The sequence below is a fragment of the Dama dama genome, chromosome 23 (genome assembly GCF_033118175.1).
Source record: "Dama dama isolate Ldn47 chromosome 23, ASM3311817v1, whole genome shotgun sequence".
NCBI lineage: Eukaryota > Metazoa > Chordata > Mammalia > Artiodactyla > Cervidae > Dama > Dama dama.
The window spans coordinates 75592081-75613730 of NC_083703.1; the positions used below are offsets into that span (position 1 = coordinate 75592081).

The 21650-nt window shown below is 45.3% G+C and overlaps 1 protein-coding gene across 7 annotated transcripts in view; it reads left to right on the forward strand.

Annotated features, from left to right (window-relative positions):
• EYA2 (EYA transcriptional coactivator and phosphatase 2) overlaps positions 1-21650 on the forward strand; it is a 253772-nt gene that overhangs the window by 193237 nt on the left and 38885 nt on the right. For all 7 annotated transcript variants that reach the window (XM_061127413.1, XM_061127417.1, XM_061127414.1 and 4 more), the window contains one exon: positions 17421-17510. In XM_061127413.1, coding sequence (XP_060983396.1) covers positions 17421-17510 — 90 coding nt within the window. The remainder of the gene's footprint in view (positions 1-17420; positions 17511-21650) is intronic.

Genomic DNA, 21650 nt, shown 5'->3' on the forward strand with positions numbered 1-21650 from the left:
AGCTAATGCTCACTTAGCATTCAGGTCTTATGTTAGACATCTCTGCCTCCAGGAAGCTCTCCTTGACTACACTGAGATAGGTGTCCTTCCGGTGTGTTCCCTTAGCACCCTCTGTTTGTCGCTAATTATTTTATCACCTACTAATTTGTGTCTCTCCTTCACTAGACTTCAGAGCTCAAATGCAGGGACTGGGCCCATGTCTTAGTTCCTTCCACATTTCTGCTTTCTAGCACAGCATGTTCTATGTGCCCCATAATTAGTTGTCAGATTAATTTTCTCTCCTTTATAACTCAGCACAAGCTGATTTAAACAGAAAAGTGAATTTATTGGCATTTATAACCAAAAAGTCCTGGGGCATGCTTGCATCCAGAGGCTCAAATGGTGTCAACAGAAGTCAGCCTCTTTGCATCTGTTGGCTCTGTTTTCTTCAGGTAGACTTCGTTCTTTGCACGTGTGATGGCAGGAATGCCCCCAAGCAACACAGGACTGCCAGCCTGATAACTGTTGTGAAAAGAGAGTAACTCTTTCCCAGGAGTTCCAGCCAAGTGCCAGACGAAGCTCTCCTTGGCCTGGCTAGAGCCAGTCCCTCAAAGGTGGACGTAGGTTGAGACAGCCCCCTTGGAACTACAGAGATGGAGAGTGATGGAATCCCCCCTGCACAAACATTCAGGATACTGTTACCAGAAGGTAACAGCATGGATGCTGGGAAGATGAGAACAGCAGCCCTTAGCTTCCGTGTGTATGTTTTAAGCCGTATGAGAGCCAAGAACATGCATGGTCTTACCCAGCTCACAGCAGGTGCTCAGTAAGCGCTTGAAGACAGATCTGACCCAGTTACCAGGGGCCACGCCCTTAGGTGTGACTCTGAAGGGTCTGACCCATTACCTCCGCGCCCTCATCTCCTAGGACTCCTCCCCTCCCTCTCTCTTCTCCAGCCACACTGGTACTCAGCCCTGCCAGCCACGCCCTGCCAGCCACACACCGACCTCAGGGCCTTGGAACACTTGCTTCCCTCTGTCTGAACCATTCCTCCTCCCACCTGGCTTCCTCCCTGTCCCCCTGAAGATCTGTTCCGATGCACAGATTCACACGACGACCTCCCTGACCATCCCATGAGATGCAGCGCCCCCTGCACAGCCCACACAACACAAATTCTTTGCTGTATTTTTTCCATAGTCTTTATCACTCCATGTTTACAATGCACTTTGCCCAGTTCTCGGAAGCACACTTTCATGGTGGTCTGAGTGGATGAATGTCTTTTAAAGATCTGCATCTTTATTTATTTATTTATCTATCATAATTTATTTGGCTGTGCTGGGTCTTAGTTGTGGCACACAGGATCTTTAGCTGTAGGGTGTGGAATCTAGTTCCCTGACCAGGGATCGAACCCTAGCCCCCTGCGTTGGGAGCTCCGAGTCTTAGCCAATGGACCACCAGGGAAGTCCCAAGAACTGCATCTTTAGAAGCATGTTGCTGGTTGTGTAAGAATATCCTCTCTCTGGAATGTGTCACTACCACTACAAATAATAGTAAAAACAATAATAGAAATAATAATGAAAAGCAGAAGATGCAAGAGCGTTGATGAGGACGTGTCCATTGCTGGACAGAAGCAGGAGCCACTTTGCTGGGTGTCAGGCCCTGATCTAAGCATTTGGTATGAACTTCCAGAAATGCACTGGCCTCCCGTGCCAAAATGCACTGGTCTCAAATGCCCCTCAGTCACGAATGGTGACTCGAGTTAGGCTGGTCATCTCATCTGGGTCGTCTGGAACTTTCCCAGTTTTCACGCTCAAGGTGCCAAGTCCCAGGAACCTCCCCAGTTAGGCACATCCGGACAGTCGGTCCCCCTAATCTATGTTCACAGCTCCATTTATCTATTTAATTTTTTGCCTTTAAGTTTACATCCTAGGAAAATGCCTTTAAAGCTGCCAGACACCTCCAGCTGAAAGAACATTTTTCAAAAGGAGTAGTTGCGTAAAACTTCAAAAGAGGAACCAGTTTAGACATCTTTGTTTGTTCTCTTCAATTTGACTATGATTTTATCATTTGTAGTCAGTTTGACTCTTTTGTGATTCAGTGATGACGGGGATTTATCCTGCTGGTTTTTTTGGTAAAGTTCTTGTGAGTACAAATAGACCCATTTGCTGAGCTAAGAAGATCTTTTCTATTTTCTGTGTTCTCCTATGAAACTGCCAAAGAAGCCAAGTTTTTTTTTTTTTTTTAGCTTTACTGTTTAAACATGTGAATCAACTTTTTTTTTTTCTTTACCACCATCATTTTCTTGTCTTCCTCTTTCAAACAAGCTGATCTGTTTTCCAGGAGTTTCCAAGTAATTAAACCCAATTAAAACCATTAAATTCTTTCTTTTAATGACAACTTTATTATTAAAAGCTAACCACAAGGAGGAGATTTAACTGGCAAAGCCCTCCATTGTGTGTTAATCCGTCCCTAACCTCTGGCTGACACTTCCAAGAGATAAACCCCACAGAATAGCTAGGCTGGTTTAATGAATAGCTTTAATTAATACTTTTCTTCCTTGTGGCAGAGTAATTATTTGTTCAGCTTGTAAACAGCTACTTGGCAGTGGTTTTTTTAAAGGCCCAGTTGGCTTGTATGGTGTGATGGCTTTGATTGATTTTGTGTGTTTGTGCGTTTGGTTTTCTTTTTTCTTTAAAAGGGAGAGGGAGAGGTCTGTGTTCCAGAATCGGTGCAGAAGCACGTTGACCCCACGTTGGGGGCATCAGGGTAATCTACACAGGAGAAAAGGCAGGCGAACGCACGTGGCAGGCTGCCTGAATTTGTGAACTGTCTCCAAAGTGGGCAAGGCTGCCCTTTGCAGAAGTCTGCAAGCCCAGACAGGGTGCCCGCCAAGACACAAGCCTAGCTTGTGGCAGTCTGGGTGCTGGGATGAGGAGGAAAAGGCCAGGGTCAAAAATGCCAAACCAAGCTTCTTCTCTAGGTCTCCCCTGATCGCCCCTTCAGGTGCCACCTGAAAAGGACAGCCCAGTGCAAGCGCTGGGTGTGGCCAGTGAGGCCCCGGAGAAGTTAACTCTGTGAATAAGGATGACAGACCCTCTGTGCCTGCTCCCAACTCAGTATCCACTAGAGAGCTTCACATAGATCAGCTCGTTTAGGAGTAGATGCTCTGGTTACCCACATATGCAGACCAGGAGATGGGCACAGCAGCTTCTAGCAGTCACTCACCTCCTAGTAAGAAGGACAGAGCCCAGGTCTGCAGACAGGGGCCTGGCTGCAGTGGTGATTCCGAACAGCTGGGCCACACGGCCCTTTGAAACAGGAGAATGGCACCTTCCACTCAGCTGGTTGGGAGATGAAAAATTTTTTTAACTCATCCCTTATTTAGAAAGCTAGTTTCCTTGATAAGGTTTGTCCACTCTAGAATTACAGAGTGGACTAAGAACCAAGCCTTTCACTAATTTTAAAGGAATTAGAGCAGCAGTTCCCAACTTGGGGGTACCCTGGCCTCCCGGGCGCTTGACTGGAGACATTTTTGGCAGTCACAACTGGATGAGGGGGATATACTCCTGGCATCTAATGGGTAGAGGCCAGCGATGTCACTGAACAGCCTACCATGGACAGTACAGCCCCAGCAAAGAATGACCGGGCTCCGAGGGTCAACAGTGCCGAGGCTGAACACCCCTGATTTATCGAGAGCTCCAGTTTTTCACTCAGAGACATTCTGTAAACACACAAAGCAGTGTTCATGCACCCACCTATCAGTCTCCTAAAGAACTAGCCCAAACTTCTTTTAAAGTAATTAAGAGTTCCCTGGTGGTCTAGTGGTTAGGTCTAGTGGTTAGGCACTTTCACTGCCATGGCCTGAGTTCAATGCCTGATTGAAGAACTGAGATCCTATAAGACAGGGGTCCCCCACCTCCAGCATCTAATGCCTGATGATCTGAGGCGGAGCTGATGTAATAATCATAGAAATAAAGCGCACAATAAATGTAATGCGCTTGAATTGTCCTGAAACCATCCCCCCACCACCCCAGTCCATGAAAAAATTGTCTTCCACAAAACAATCCCTGGTGCCCAAAAGGTTGGGGACCACTGCCGCAAGACACCAAGTGTGGCCCAAAAAAATAAGAATAAAGTAATTGACTAAGGAAGTCTCTTAGTGAATTTGACTGTTAACCATGCCGCTAGCTTTCAGAAACACATCTAAGGAGGTGAGTTCTCGCCGGAATATTAGCTGTGAGCTTGCTAATTAACAAGTAATTAGCAAGATCACATCCTGAACTTGCAAACATCTACTTCTGCTGGTTATACACGTTTCCTTAAGAAAATGCCTTATGAGGAGCTTGAAGTAGGGTTAACTAATTCCATCACCTAAGAAGCTTCAGGGTGAGAGAAGAGTTTGGAAATCTCCGGATGCCTCTTTAGACATGCCTCCCGCTGGGAGCACTCAGAGATGCCTTTGGAGTGAGAAGTCCAGGAAGGCTTACACCTGGGGCTGGGTCCACTTGGAGACCGGAAGTGGCTTAACGTGTAGGATGTCAGCATAGGAGCATCTTGGAGGAAAGACGGTGGGCTGCCCCCTCTTAATGTTGAAGGACTGGCGTTTCACCTGAGACCCCCGTGATGAGGGTGAAAGAGACTGCCCCTGGAAGCTGCCGTCCTTTGATCCCCGTGAGAGCAAGATAATGTGCATACAAGAGTTGTGTTTTTCATTGTTTGGTTGCTTTTTTTTCCGAAAATTACTTTTGGAAGCATTGCATTTGGTAACATTCATGGATCTAGAGAGGCCCTGAATTGGTTACCAAGATGGGCCTTCCCCCGGCTCATCTCTCTTTGACACATACGATGACATCCTAAGAAGTTATGGGCTGCTCATAAATCAGGGGTTGGGGCGGAAGGCTGGGGAGCCAAGGGAGGATTCAGAGTCCTTCAATGCCGGCTCAAGTGATGTGACTTCCAATCTCAGCCAAAGCGTCTGGTTCCTGAAGAGCCATTCCTGGCTTGGGGAGTGGGGAGGCGGGGACAGCTAAGAAGTGAGGGATTTACTGGGTAACTTTGCTTTTCCACATCACGTCTGGGAAATGAGAGGCACAAATGCTCAGGGGCGATGAAGGGAGATCCTTCCCCGGCCCGTGGTCTCTCCTTTTATCCACTTTGAAGCCCAGCGGTTATTAAAAAGGAAAGCTAGCCTGAGACCTGAGAAAAGAATCAGGCTGATTTTTGCACGGCAACCGCCTGTCATTTCTCTTAACTTTGGAAGTGTAATTTAATTAAATGGGTCCCTTGTTCATTAATGGAGAAGGAAATGGCAACCCACTCCAGTATTCTTGCCTGGAAAATTCCATGGGCTGAGGAGGCTGGTGGGCTACCAGGTAGCCAGGGTCCATGGGATCTCAAAGGGTTGGACACGACTGAGCGGCTTCACTTCACTTGTTCATTAAAAGTAGACCTCAACAGTTTTAAATCAGACATTTACTAAAAAAAAAAAATTCTGGTAGTAATCTGACTGTAGCTTCTTTTTCTTAATAAAGTACTTGTTAGTAGTTCCTGTGAAGACATACTCTGTGAGTAAAATGGATAAGATTTTGGTTTCTTCGGTAATCCCATTACCGAAAGAGTGTGGGGTCCGGCTGCTCACCACTCCAAAGCCGATAAACAGGCCATGTTGATGGAAAGGAAACTTGGCTTTATTTCAGATAGCAGCAGCTAGGAGGGAGGGTGGCGGACGTCTGTCCAAAGGCCAACTCCCCACCAGCACCACTGGCAACCAGTGGGCAAGAGCTTTGAGAGAAGTCGGGCGGTACACGCAGAAACAGCACAGTCAGCTCGGACAGTCATCTTCAAATTGGTGATCGGTGGTCTGACCAGTGTCATCTTGATTGTCTTAGGTCCAGTTAATCTTCAGTTCCAGGGTCCACTTGTTCCTATTTCTTTGCAGCCAGTTTTCAGAATTGTGGCAGCTCGTGTCCTGGGTACAGTCTGGTCCTCACACAGTTAACTTCTCCACCTGGTGTTCAAGTATCTATAAGCCAGCTCACAGGATATGGCTCAGAATATTATCTATAGTCCTTGAGAAAGAACTAAAGGTCCTTGACTTGCTTAATGACTACATTATTATTATTAGTCTCCTTTGACTGTTTTCCTGTTCCCACATTTCCCACTTCTCTGATTCAACTTATTCTTTAAAGTTTTCCGCAGACAAAAGGCGGGCAGAGGACACGGCCGTGGGGGGAGGCGGGCAGGAGGCACAAGGACCGTAGGGTACTGCTCCGCTTCAGTCCTGGGTTTGAATCCCAGCTCTGTCGCTTATTAGCAGGATGACCCTGGACAAGTCACCTCCTCGCTTTGAATCTCACTGTAAGCTCGGGAAGAGATATTTTGAAGAGGAAGTGTGCTAATAGACAAAAGACTTACAAACACTTAAATATTTATTTTTAAAAATACTTACCTGAGCATCTGCCATGTATGCGGTCCAGGTTCAAGTTGCGTAGGAGTAGCTCTCATAGAGCTTGCGTTCTGGTTGAGAGAGAAGCATCAAAAATCATAAGATCTTTCCAGACAATGATAAATGCTGTTAAAAACTGTAACAGTGTAATGAGATGTCGCATGAGTGGAGGGTCAGCACCCAGGTTACTTTAGGCAGGATGATCAGAGAAGGTCTTTCTGGTATTGAAAGTGGGAATTGGATGTTACAGAGGGGCCGGCCATGAAAGCATTTGGGGAAAGGGGATTCCAGGCAGTGAGTACAGCAAGTGCAAAGGCCCTGAGGCAGTATCGAGTTGGCAAGCTCACAGAGCAGATCAGTGGGTTAGAGTGGAAAAGTGAAGGATGCTGGCATTATTCCCAGGGCCAGGGGATGCTGAAGGGTTTTAAAAGTGGAGGGACAGTTCTGGTTTTTGTTTTAAAAAGACTGATCTGGCTGCTGCGTGGACAATAGCTTTGGAGGTGAGTGGAAGCTAGCTAGCTGTATATAGCCCGGCATACAGATGTGCTTATTTCCAGTCTCCCTCACCATCTCCCTCTCTCAGTGATGATCTAAAGGCCCCTTAGGAATAAAGTAAAGACATGAGTTACAGGCTAGGCTCGGATAATTAGAAACAGGTTTTTTATAACAAGAGTGTCCAGCAAAGAGATGGGAAAGTTACGTGGGATGTGTGACAATTTTTCATTACATATGACTGTCCTGTATCCCTGGCACCCTCTAATGTGTATTTTCCAACATCACCAAGCAGTTAATTCAATTCTGACTCCGTCTTCCTGAAGACAGCAACACAGGTTAATCCCACTCGCTAAGGGCTCAGTCCCACAAGACTGCCCCCACTTCAGATGCCAGTTGCAAGTCTAGATTGTTACCTGTGCTTCTGACCAACTGGCTATAAATTAGAGGTTCCCATGACCCTCTCCTTGGGTTCAACTAATTTGCTGGAGCTCGCAGGACTGAAGGAAACACTTACATACAGGGACTAGTTTATTACAAAGGATATTATGAAGGATACGGATGAACAACCATGTGGAGAAATACATAAGGAGGGTCCAGAAGGGTCCCCAGCACAGGAGCACCCACATGCAACTGGGGCGTGCCGCCTTCCCAACATGTGAATATGTTCATCACCGCAGGGAAAGTCGCTCAGTCCTGTCTGACTCTTTGTGACCCCATGGACTGTAGCCCACCAGGCTCCTCTTTCTGTGGGATTTTCCAGGCAAGAATACTGAAGTGGGTTGCCATTTCCTTCTTCAGGTATGAAACATAATGATTCTGTATTTTTATAGATTTCACAGCATCAAAAGTTAGTATGATTGAGTGTATTCTCTGTGCTGTCCATTACGTGCCCGTGACTTATGTATTTTACAGCTGGTAGTTTGTGCCTCTCAATCCTCTTCACCTATTCTGCCCACCCCTCTCTCCTCAGGCAGCCACTTGTTTGTTCTCTGTATCTATGAGTCTGTTTTCATTTTACGTTTATTTGTTTTGGTGTTTTGATTCCATGTATAAGTGAAAACATACAGTATTTGTCTTTCTCAGTCCAGCTTATTTCACTGAGCAAAATATCCTCCAGGTCCATCCATCTTGTCAAAATGGCAAGATTTCCTTCTTTTTCACAGCTGGGTAACATTCCGTTGTATATACACACCATGTCATCTTTATCCACTCAACTGCTGATGGGCACTTAGGATGCTTCCATATCTTGGCTGTTAGAAATTCCAAGGGCTTTAGGAGTTCTGTGCCAGAAACAGGGACAAAACCCAAATATATATTTCTCACTATAAATCACAATATCGACTCTCCCCAAATGCCCCCATGGACTGATTCGCCTTTGAGAGCTCCCGAAGGAACACCTTGACTTTATTTTTGTATTTATGTTATTTATTTCCGGCTGCAGTGGGTCTTCGGTGCTGCACGGGCTTTTCTCTGATGGCGGAGAGCGGGGACTGCCCTCTGGCCGTGGCGCACGGCTGTCATTGCGGTGGCTTCCCCTGTTGCGGAGGTCGGGCTCCGAGCTTCAGCAGTGGCAGCACAGGGGCTCAGCCGCGTGGCACACAGGCTTAGTTGCTCCATGGCACATGAAATCTTCCCAGACCAGGAATCGAACCCCTCTCCACTGCTTTGGCAGGCAGATTCCTACCCACTGTGCCACCAGGGAAGTCTGAAACACCTTGATTTTAGATTTCTAATCTCTGGAACTCTGTAAGAGGATAAACCTGTGTTGTTTCAAGCCACTGAATCTGTGGTAATCTGTTACAGCATCCACAAGAAACTAACAAACATGCTCATCTTCGTGTTTAACTTCCCAGTGATGGTGAGTGGAACAGGTTTGCCATCTGTGGTCATGAGGACAAGTTTCTTTCTGAACTGAATGCATTTGTTTAAAAAAAAAAAGTGCAGGAAGGGTAGCTCAATTAAAGGAAGATCCTAAGCTAAATCCTAAGCAGTGTGTGAAAACTTGCAAAGGTGTTACAAGAATGGCCATGGTTTAGGAAATACCAGGTGAAACTATTGCACGGGAATTTCTAAGTGGGGAAAGCTTTCTGATGGAAGGTTTTGGCTGATTCCTTTTTGCTAATTTGCCTATGCTAATAATACCTAAGCACCAGGAGGAAATCATATCACACTCATTATCCTATGCGAGCCCTAGAAAGGAGTCACCTGCTTATATTCAGGTGAGGAAACTGAGACCCAGGGAGGGTGAACATCTCATCCAAGGTCATGTCCCTGGGGAATGGCAGTCCTGGGATTTGAAGCCAGGTCCGGCTGACTCCGCAGTTAATGTTCCCAGTCGCTTTGCTTCAGGGAGCTTCTTGCCTGTGGCCACTTTCATGCACACCTGGTGAATGATGGAGGCGATTTGTGGTGCTCGTTGGAGGAAAGCCACTTGCTCCATTAGGCAGTGCTTGTATAAGGAAGAGACTGTGGTCCTAAGACCAGATAATAAATCAGACCCTTCCGTGTACTTGACTTCACAACACTTTAGGGTTGAGGGAGTAAGAGGTGCCATCAGAAGAGAAGACAGTCTTCTGAAGTGCTGCCTGGAAAGGTTCAGTTATTCCTAAGATGTGCAGAAGCACTTGAACTTGCCTGTGGTCATTGCCACTCTGACGGAAATATACCTGTTCTGGTGCAGACACAGGGAGGCCGTGAGCAGAGTCAACAATCTTCCAGTTGCATGCAACAGAAACAGCACACATTAGTTTAAGACAAAATGGAAAATGTATTTGTGTAACCAGAATATCCAGAAGTAGATTTTGGAAACAGTGGGTATGATTCCCCAATATTTTCATATGAATTTGCATATGATGATGTACTTTGATGTTTTGTCACCTATTCTAGAGATTGGTAAATTTTTCCCCAGTGGCATAATAAATATTTTAGGCTTTAGGCTAGGCTCTGCAGGAGCTATCAACTCTGCCATTATAGCCCAAAAGCAGCCACAAGCACTGAGCGAACAAGTGGGCATGGCTGTGTTCCAGTAAAACTTTATAAAAACAGACAACTGTAGTTTAGTAACCCCTAGATTCTCTTATATTTCTTTCATCCTTTTTTTTTCTTTTTTAAGCTGGTCATTTTTTTTTTATTTTTATTATTATTATTATTTTTTTCCAGTGGGTTTTGTCATACATTGATATGAATCAGCCATGGATTTACACGTATTCCCAATCCCGATCCCCCCTCCCACCTCCCTCTCCACCCGATTCCTCTGGGTCTTCCCAGTGCACCAGGCCAGAGCACTTGTCTCGTGCATCCCACCTGGGCTGCTGATCTGTTTCACCATAGATAGTATACATGCTGTTCTTTTGAAATATCCCACCCTCACATTCTCCCACAAAGTTCAAAAGTCTGTTCTGTATTTCTGTGTCTCTTTTTCTGTTTTGCATATAGGGTTATCGTTATCACCTTTCTAAATTCCATATATATGTGTTAGTATGCTGTAATGTTCTTTATCTTTCTGGCTTACTTCACTCTGTATAATGGGCTCCAGCTTCATCCATCTCATTAGGACTGGTTCAAATGAATTCTTTTTAATGGCTGAGTAATATTCCATGGTGTATATGTACCACAGCTTCCTTATCCATTCATCTGCTGATGGGCATCTAGGTTGCTTCCATGTCCTGGCTATTATAAACAGTGCTGCGATGAACATTGGGGTGCACGTGTCTCTTTCAGATCTGGTTTCCTCAGTGTGTATGCCCAGAAGTGGGATTGCTGGGTCATATGGCAGTTCTATTTCCAGTTTTTTAAGAAATCTCCACACTGTTTTCCATAGCGGCTGTACTAGTTTGCATTCCCACCAACAGTGTAAGAGGGTTCCCTTTTCTCCACACCCTCTCCAGCATTTATTGCTTGTAGACTTTTGGATAGCAGCCATCCTGACTGGCGTGTAATGGTACCTCATTGTGGTTTTGATTTGCATTTCTCTAATAATGAGTGATGTTGAGCATCTTTTCATGTGTTTGTTATAAGCTGGTCATTTTTAAAGTAAACATTCACTAAAAGGATGACAACCTACTCTTTGAAAAACTCGTTTAATCTTTGTATTAATAACAGTTTTATGAGTTGATTAACCCCGTTTTACAGATGAAAAACTGAGGCGTACAGAGGTTAAGTAACCTGTACAAGGTCATCTAGTGGTAAGAGGTGGAACTAGCCTTGAACATAATAAGTGGTCTGGCTCAGAACCCACACTCTTAACCTACTGCAAAACGCTTAGTAATGAGTGGCTATTATTATTATCCAGCCAGCTGTGAAGAAAAAAAAAGACCGCAGTCTTATAAGTTAATTTCAAGATGAATTTGGGGTGTGCCTTTCTTTTCTTCAAAGTGTTGTGATGCTGAATAAAAAATGTGTGGCTCTCACCTCTTTGAATTATAAACGGAATTAAATAATAAATTAAACCATCTACTACAAAAGCATTATGTGCTTAAAATAGAAAACTTGGAAAATTCAATAAAGGAAATTCTCTTTTGGACGAATAGAGCTGTGATTCATTACATACAACTTTTTGGTTCAAAACTTGGACTCCTTCAGAAATGAAAATGGTTTCCTCCTAATCCACAGGGATTGGGCAGAAGACCTCTAAGAATACGGCTTAAATTGGAGAGCTTGGATATTTGGGAGTGATGAAGGCGCTTGACAGAAAACAATTGCCGTCATCTAAATTAACATCTAAATTAACCACAAAGAATTTTTGCATTCAGATTTTGAAACCTCCAGGAATCCACATGCCATTTTCCTCATTCAAGTTTGTTTGATATTTGATTAATTTCGTTTTAGGAAAAGACTTTCTGTTTTAAGGCTCCTACCCTCTCCCTCCACCCCATCCAGGAAATATAGCCATACGTCGTCACAAGATAACTTACTGATCCTCAAGGCAGATCTTTGAGGGGCCCATATGGTAAACACCCCTAGCATCTTCCTCTAATTAAGAGAACCTCACCAAGAATGCGTGATAATTAGGTTACAGCTGCATCCAGACCCACAGCATCTGCCTCGAGGGGGGCGTTCCAGTGCTTGGAACGTCCTCATCAGCCTCCTAAATGAAAGCGTGCGTAGCCCACCTCGCCGTCATCAAAACCGAACCCTGACAAATCTGTAGAACATGAGAGCACATTGAAAAAATCTGCAGTCTGATTTGTACCTTCGTGGGGAGAGAGCCACCCACAGATTCTTGAGTCAAAGATGACATTCCATCCGTCCAACCCCACCAGCCCCCAGCACAGTCCTTTCCACTGACAAGTTACAAATCGAAGCCTGTTTTGGAAAAACTTGCTTTTCTCAGTTCTCCATTCTGATTTAAATTGATTGTTTTTTAAGCACAATCTGTTTCTTGCTGTTACTTGCTTAAGAAATTAACCACTGATTTTTTTTAATCCAAAGAGCATGTAATGATTAAGAAAATGGTTTTCATGTGAGATGGTATTTTCATAAAGCACATCTTTCATAGAGTACCATCTGATTCTGGGTGTTCCTGCTGGGTTTACAGAAACATGAGGAAGTGGACCGGGATGTTTTGACAATAACCAGCACTCGTAGAATGCCTGATAAACCCGACCCTGGGCTAGGGGTTTACACGTGTGCTATTTCATTTAGTCCTTTTATTAGTTGGAAAAACATGGCGCAAAGACTCCATATTTTAGACTTTCTTTGGGAGGTGTGCTAGTTCAGGCAGGCTTCCTCCCTCTCCAAGCTACACGGGGTGAATTAAGCTACCAAACCAGGATGGTGTGTTTATAGAGCATGTCAGGGATGCTTTCAGGGGGCAGCATGAGATGAAACCCCTGCCTGTCTGTCACCCTGTTCTCACATTAATTAATGCTCAGCCTCCACCAATTTTTGTTTCTTCGTTTCTCAGTCTTTACAACCCTGAGAAAAACATTTTCTACTTGGATACAGTGGTCTGGCCCAGAGTGACTGTGTGTTACTTAACTACAGGGACAGTTGTGCTTTTCTTGGGCTATTCTAGACTTTTCCACCTCAGTACAACTAGTTTTTATCAAGTATCTTGAAAAGAGGTTCCCAACTACACAGTTTAAAATAATCTAATAGGCAGCATGCAAGCAGATTTTAGAAAAAACTGAAATAAGAGAATGCTTAGGGAGTAGTTAGGTGTTCTAAAAGTTCTCCTCAGAAACCTTTGGGTGTCTTGAAGTTTTTGTTTCAGTTTTTAATAATCCCAGAAATGTTCGAATCTCTTCTCTTAAAAAAAATTTTTTTGAGAATATTTTAGAAAATGCTAAAGTTCACTTTGATCATCACTTCTAATTCCTCTCTCCCCTTCACTCTGTTTTCCAGAGGTAATTACTGTTCTGATTATCGATATATCTTTGCAGATACTTACAGATATATAAGGGCCCATGGAAAATATGCAGTAACATTTTATATGTTTCCAATAAATGGTAATAACATGCAGTATATAACTCTTATATACTTTCACTCAATAATATTTTTTTGATCTGTCCATGTTAACACTTGGAGATCTGGTTCATTTCTTTCCATTGAATTTAGTTTTCCATTGCATGAATATTCTACATTTTATTTCTCTAATCTCCTTTGGTGGACAGCTAAATTGTTTCCCGTCATTTGCAATTTACAAACAACTCTGTAATGAACATCTTTTTACACATCCCTTGTTCACATATCTGGATTTTTCTCTAGGGTAGTATTTACTCTGGGCTTCCCTGGTGGCTCAGATGGGAACCACCTTCAATAAGGGAGACCTGGGTTCGATCCCTGGGTTGGGAAGATCCCCTGGAGAAGGAAATGGCAAGCCACATTCCCGTATTCTTGCCTGGAAGATCCCCATAGACAGAGGAACCTGGTGGGCCACAGTCCATGGCGTCACAAAGAGTTGGACACGGCTGAGTGGCTAAGCTCACAGTATTGACTGGAGGGTGATGCTGCTTGCGGAGGTTTCCCTTTTCGGCGGCACTGGGCCTTCACTGCTGCGCGGCGCTCTCCAGTCGCGGTGCTCGGGCTCCTCACGGCGGTGGCGGCTCTTGTTGTCAAGCTCGGGCTCTCGGGCACGCGGGCTCGGTGGCTGTCATGCACAGGCTCAGTCACCCCATAGCATTTGGAATTTTCCTGGGCCAGGAATCAGACCCGTGTCCCCTGCTTTGCCAGATGGATTCTTAACCACTGGACTACCAGTGGTTAAGAAAAGGAAAGCCCCTACTTTTGTTTTTAATTTAGTTTCCTTTTAATCCAATAAATATATGCATAGAGTTTAAAACTCATGTCTTCTCCAAAGGAAAGGATTATGAAACACAGCAAGCAGTCCCCAGTGATTTCCCCCCAACACCACCCTGTTTTTTTGCCCAGAGGCAACAACTTTCAACTTTTCTTGATTCTTTGGATATTTACCTTCAAATTTCTAAGTAACCTGCTTCTTTACCCGCTCCATGATTTTTTTCTGTTTTAGGCAGGATCTCTGGCTTCCCAAACTATAACATAAGACTTTAGCTCTCTCTTCTCACCCACCCTTGCCTCTCTCACACATGTAGACTTCCTCTCCACATCCTCCCAAGATCAGTAAGTCATCATTTCATCTTTATTGATGTAGAGGATTCGGCTTCTTATAACTATGCAAACACTTGTCAGAGGTAAGCCATTTTTGTCTACAGTAAACGCTTTTCCTGTTTTGTGTGCTGGCCTGAGAGTTGACGTTTTTCTGAATAAATCCCTTCAGTGGATGAATCTAGATGGCTCCTTCTTCTTGCTTCCCACTTAGTACATGGAGGGCTGGCATAGGTGGTTAGGGGTACAAACAGCCTCACCAAGAAAGAATGTATGCAGTCCTGCAGAGGTGAAACGATTTGGGTTCAAGAAGTATGTGGAAACACCCCCCAAACCTTTTTCCAGGTCACACAGTGATTCCTTACGTGGCTCCAAGGAGTTTGTTTTCCCCATTTCGTCTTCGTTTTTCATGGACCACTCTACCCTGCGACTTCCAGCCAGGGCCCAGCGTGCTAAGCTTTGGCTATGGAAGCCCTGATGAGGTGTTTCACCTAATGGCTGTGTTCCTGGGCTTGATTCTTCACAGTTGTGTGTGTGTGTGAAGCTGAGATCACCAGCTGCGATTTTTTATTTTTCTAAGGGTCAAGACGGGTTTATGTCATTCATTATTTGTTTTTATAACAGAGGTAATACAGCCTTCTGGTGAAAAATTCAACTGGGAAAAGAGGTGTGTGGAGGTCAAGGCCACCTTTAATCCTCTCCCAATCCTGGCCCCTCCAGGGCCTCCTCTGAAGCCAAGCTGCCCTGAGCCAGATTACTGGCTTCAGATCCCAGCACTCACTAGCTGTAGCACCTTGAGCAGGTTGCTTTGTGAGCCTCAGTGTTCACATCTCTGAAATGGGAAGATAATAAGTGCTCACCTCAGAGAGCATTGTGGGGATTAAATGGGTTAAGAAATACTTAGAGAGTGGCACAGAGAAAGCGCCTAACAGATACTAATGAGGACTATTACTAAGTGTTGTCTCTCCTTGTAGACCAGTGGTTCTTAACCTTGACTGCACATTGAAATCAGGTGGGGAGTTTAAACTTTTCTCATACCTGGATCCCAGCCGCAGCCATTCTGATTTTATTGATTTTTAAATGCTCCTCACATCAACAAAGCGTGCAGCCAGGGTTGAGAACCAGTATGCACTATATTTCCCATGTATGTGCTCTGTATTTTCCACGTGCATCAGTTGGAATCAGTGAGGTTATGCTGCAGTAACAAGCATGCCCCAAATCTCACCTGCTTATTTATGGTACATGTCCGTTGTGGTCTGTTGTAGCTCTGACACTCATCATCTTTATTCGGTAACCCAAGCTGACCGAGTCGCTTGTAGCTGGAACATTTAGCCTTGTGAAGTGGGAAGAGAGCATGGCAAACCATACACTAGCTCTTAAAGCTTCCAATCAGAAGTGGGGGAAAAAAAAGTGGGGGAAAGTGTTAGTCGCTCAGTTGTGTCTGACTCTTTGAAATCCCATGGACTGGGATCCCACAAGGCTCCTCTGTCCATGGAATTCTCCAGGCAAGAAGAATACTGGAGTGGTTATCCATTCCCTTCTCTAGGGGATCTTCCTGACCCAGGGATCAAACTTGAGTCTCCTGCATTGCGGGCATATTCTTTACCGTCCCAGTCACCAGGGAAGCCCTTCCAACTAGAAGTGAAACATATCTTCTGCTCACATTTCATTGGCCAAAGCAAGTCACATGGTCACCACTGAGTTCCACAGGGAACTTCTATATCAGGGGTCAGCAGCCTTTCTCTTCAGGGGGCCAGATAGTCAGCACTTTAGGATCGGTAAGGATCTGTCACAACTACACACCTCAGCCTTCAAAGCCCAAAAGCAACCATATACAACACACTGTCCAAAAATGTAAAAATCACTCAACTTGTGAGCCATTCAGAACAGACAGCAGGCCAGATCTGACCTGCGTGCTGTAGTTTGCCAGCCTCTGGCATGTATCATCTTCCTACAGGGAAAAGCTTTTCAGGAAGGGACCCCAAATATGGATGAAGAGTAATGCAGTCTACACACTATGTGTGTAGGAAAGAGAGGGAGAGAGAGTGGACCCTTTTATTGTACACTGTGTTTTACACAGTAATTGCATGCATGCTAAATTGCTTCAGTCGTGTCTGACTCTTTGTGACCCTAAGGACCGTAGCCCGCCAGGTTCCTCTGTCCATGGCATTCTCCAGGCAAGATTACTGCAGTGGTTTGCCATGCCTGCCTCCAGGGAATCTTTTCAACCCAGGGATCAAACCAGCGTCTCTTATGTCTCCTGCATTGGCAGGCAGGTTCTTTCCCACTAGCGCCTCCTGGGATGCCCTTTACACAGTATACTGTGATACAATTTGCTCTTGTTCCTTAATACTGTGTTTCTGGATGATTCTTTCATGTCAGGAGTTCTAGCATGACTCCATTTTTTTAATGGCTGCCTAGTTTTCTCTGGTATGGATGTACTACAGCGGGTTTTGTTTGTGTTTTTATAGTTAGTCCTCTCTTGTTAGATAACAGTGGTTTTTTTAAACATCTGGAGCACGAAGGCAGCGTCATAGACTGATCAGTATAAAGAGAGAACCAAGATCCCAACTCTGCCAGTAGTTTATACATGGTTTATACTGCTTTCGCTGAAATGTCTTATTTTCCAAGAGGTTCTCTTTTCCTCCAGCCATTTGTGGTTCTTGCAACAATGAACACAGGTGCCATTCCAGAGGCATAGTTGGGGTGGGGGGTGGGGATTTAAACACTGATGAGGATAAACAGAAATGATGAAAAGGTAGAAATGAAATCCCAGAAGCTGTGCGACATTATCACCCTGAGCCCACCGTAGGCTGTGTGGGAGCCACAGAGATGAAGACAGACCACAACCGCCGTTCACAGGTGGGACCAGAGGAGGGGAGGCTGCGATGACACAGACTCCACTTACACGCTTTTCTCCCCTTCCTCCTAACAGGACACCACGGCGTCCGTGCGCATCGGCCTCATGATGGAAGAAATGATCTTCAACCTCGCAGATACCCATCTGTTCTTCAATGACCTGGAGGTTTGGAATTGTGATTACTTGTTTCATTCCATAGTTGCTTTATTTAATCACCTGCATCTGGTTTGGGGGTGGAGACATTGCCTTTTTCTTTTTCGTTTGGAGGCTAGAAACTTTTGCTTGCAACCGCTAAGAAGGCATAGGACTGTGGCCAGCCATAGCTTATTGGAAACACACTTGACCAGATTCCCTCTGTGGTTAATGGGCTTTTCTCTCTGCTCTAGCGGTGATGTCCACTGGCAGTTTTACTAATCCAATCAAAGTTGTGTAGTTTCTTCCTCCTGAAATTTACTATTTAATAAAGTTTATTAAGGCAAATTAGTATGGATCCTCCTGGGTCAGGAATAATTAGCAGTGGGCCAGGATGGAAGCTTTTAAAAACAATTTACATTCCCCTGAAAACATGTTTTACAAAGAGAAAGGGGAGGGGGAGCATGCTGATTTAAAGTATCAGCTCCTATGCCCTTAAGCAAGGAGCAAGGGAGATGGGAGAAGGGGGAGAGCAGCTTCAGAAATAAATTTAATTCATTTGTTTATACACTGCCTGTGTCCGAAAGATTGGGGAAGAATCTCAAATAGAAAACATATTTAAAATAGAGCTACTAAAGCAAACACAAAGGAATAGAAAGCCACGTAATGAACAAAGCTGAGGCATTGTACAAAAATAAAAATCTGGCTTGGGTTAACTACAGCAATTCAGAGTCTGTCTCTGAGCTTCCTGGTAGCGAAAGCAAGGAAGGAAATAAAATGCACCACCTTCCCCCAGTGAAAGAGCAAACAGCTTTCTCCAAGGTAAGGAAAGTTTGTCTGATAAGAAAATTAACATGGGAATCTTCTAGATTTGTAAATTACATTCTCGTTATTGGCTTAACAGATAGAAAAATAAAGGCAACCTAAAATATAACTGCTTATGAAAGAACAATTCTATTTATCCTGGTAGGAATATTTTTTCCTAGAATCTGAAAAATCCCTGGGGACTCCATTGCAAAGTAGAAACATCGAGGCTATAAACTTCAAATCTGTCCTGGCCAGCCTGGAGCATTGCTAATATTTATCATCAGGAAAGGATACAGGGTTTCCTTTCTGTTCTGCTGTCCTAGAGTTCCAAAGGGGAAATGCTTGCTGAAATGATCTGTCTTGTGTTTGTCCAGTCTCGACAAGCCATTTGGGCCTCAGTCCTCATGTCTGTGAAATGGGATTGATGCTCTCTGCCCAGCCTCTTTTTCAAGAGAGGATTGAGATAGAAACTTGCTGAGGAAGAAAGTGAGCTTTGGAGTAGTGGGAAATGCCAGTAACATCAAAGCCCAAAACTATCTCTTTCACCAAAAGCAACATGCAAGCTCTCTTTACCAAGGCCTCTCATGTCTTGGAGGGAAAAAAGAGAGAGAAAGAGCTTAAATTTTTAAATTGAAAAAAAACCACATGGTAGTTGAATTCAGTAAGTATTATGAAGCCTAATGTAGTAAAGACTCTGCTGATCACACATAGCAAAACCCAAGTCGCTTTAGCAGAAAATGAAAACTATTGGCCCTTGTAGTTGAAAAGTCCAGGGTAGATTTAGTTTTCCCCTGTCTCCTGCTGAGAATGTTACTTATATGAGAGCAAAGAGCATGTCTGTCTGATTCACCTTAAATCCCTGGAGACCAGGCAATAAACAGCCAAACAAATCCATAAACAAGAATGCTTGTGAGAGTGAAAAAGATGTGAAGAAAATAAAACAATTAGGTGTGATAGTGAGGGAGCAGGGTGGGGGGAACAGCATTCTCATTCTCGAGGGAGTCAGGGAAGGTGTCTCAAGGACATGGCACTTGAGCCAAGGCCTGAATGATGGCAGGGGTCAGCCAGGTGGAGATTAAAGGAGATGGGGTCAGCAGGTGCAAAGGCCCTGAGGTGAGAACTAGTGTGATGTCTTCTAGGTTTGGCAGGAAGGCCACGAGACTGCATGTGAGTGACTGGGTGAGTGAAAGCTGAGAGAGATGAGTCTAGAGAGGCAGGCGTGAGCCAGACACAAGCCATAAACGTCAGGGTTTATTCTGAGTGCTGTGGACAGCCATGGGGCAGGGGAGCATGAAACAAGAAGAGCCACGTGACCTGGTCTATGTGTTACAATGACCAGTCTGGCTGCTGCATGGAGAACAGGCAATAGGAGGGGGAAGGGAGAGACTGGGGGACTAACGTAGAGGCACCTCCAAGCAGAAGAAGAAAAATGGGTTGGATTGAGATGGGAGAAGACGTACACGTAGGGATGGCGGTAAAGCTGAGAGGCCTTGCTCATGGGTTGGAAAGGGGGATGAGGGAGAGGGAGGAGTCAAGAGAGACTCCTGGGCTCAGCCTGACCTGGGTGATGGTGCTGCTCTCTGTGATGGGCGACACAGGGGAGATGAAGAATCCATCCCTCTGTTGAGGGCACCTGGGGTCTGAGATGTCTGGGACACTCCAGCGATGACACCAAGTGTGTGGTAGTCGCTCAGTCGTGTCTGACTCTTTGCGACCCCCATGGACTGTAGCCCATCAGGGTCCTCTGTCCATGGGATTCTCCAGGCAAGAATACTGGAGTGGGTTGCCATGCCCTCCTCCAGGGGACCTTCCCAACCCAGGGATCAAACTCAGTCTCCCGCACTGCAGGCAGCTTCTTTACCATCTGAGCCACCAGGGAAGCCCAATGATACCAAACTGTCAGGCAAATACATAAGCGTTTGAAGCTCTTAAGCAATAGAAGGGCAGATGCATAGTAGGGGCTTTGTCCACCTTGGTTGAAACTGAGACTCAGAGCCAGGTATTTTGAGGGGACCATTGTGTTTGAGTTCAAGCCCATATCTTCAGAACCTTGCCGCCTCTGCTATTCCTTACTGGCCCCAAAGTCAAAGTCACACCTCTTAGAAAACCATCTTAATCACCAGCTGGAGCTACTCAGGGAAGACAGTTTATTTTTATTCTCTACACTTTGTTTTTTCCCAAAATGTCCCCAGTGCCAGAAGCCCCGAGGGCACCTCGGCAGAATTGAAACCACGTTCCTCGATGGAGAAGTTAAGACTCACACAAGTGAAAACATTCTGCTTGCTGGTGCCGGGGAGCCCCTGTCAAAATCTGAAGAGCAGCCTCGTGGAGCTCCGCAGGGAGGCTGTTCCGGGCTGGGCAGAGGCGCGCTGTCTGAGGGAGTCCAGTGCGAGGCCTGGCTCCTGGGCCGATGGTTAGATGACGGCGATTAGGGAGCAAAGTCTGATCCCTTTCTCTGAGCCTGCAGTGCTCTCTGTGAATTAGGAGGTCGGCTTCCACAAGCAGCAGCGATTTATGGAGAATTTAGCATTTGCCAGGCCCTACTCCTAAGTGCTGTGAATTCAGTGGCCAAAAAAAAAAAAAAAAAAAAACACAGCAAGATCCCCTACCCTGGAGGCACTGACCTTCCGATTGGGGAAACAGACCATAAATAACTGAATATAAAATGTCAGATGAAATGCTCCAAAGAGAGCCTGGCAGAGTCGGAGGAGATGGACCCAGGGGGTATTTTACTTGGTATAGCCAGATAAGACGTCTCTGACATTGGAGCAGAGACCTGAAGGAGGTGAAAGAGAGGATCATGTGGGTATCTAAGCAAAGAGTGTGCCAGACAGAGAAAACAGCAGTGCAAAGGCCCTGGGGCATGGGCAACGTTGGCAAGTTCCAGGAATAGGGAGGAGAGATCTGTGCTGCCAGAGCCCAAGCAGGAAAGATTGTGGAGGGCCATTTGGGAGAGGGGAAGACAGATCATATGGCCCATGGTAAGGCTCCAGATAACATTCTGAGAGTAACCAGAAGCCATTGGAGGATTTTGAGCAGGGGAGCAACATGCCCTGACTCGTGGTTCAGAGGCGCCCTCTGGCTGCCGGGTGGAGAAGACCAAAGAGGGCAATGGTGGAAGCAAGTGTTTTTGCATTAAATCGGTGATTCCGGGCCTCAAGGATGAAAGGGGTCACGGGGGAGAATCCACCGAGGGAGAACTGGTCAGAGACAAAGTAGGTGCCAAGTTCAGCTTTCCCTCTGGACATTCAGGATGTGCGTCCTGAGTTCAGGGCAAGCACCTGCTCATCAGCTCAGTCTGCCTTTGGCTCCTGGCCCCACCATCTCCTGGGCTGTGTGACCTGAGCGAGTCACTGCATCTCTCTG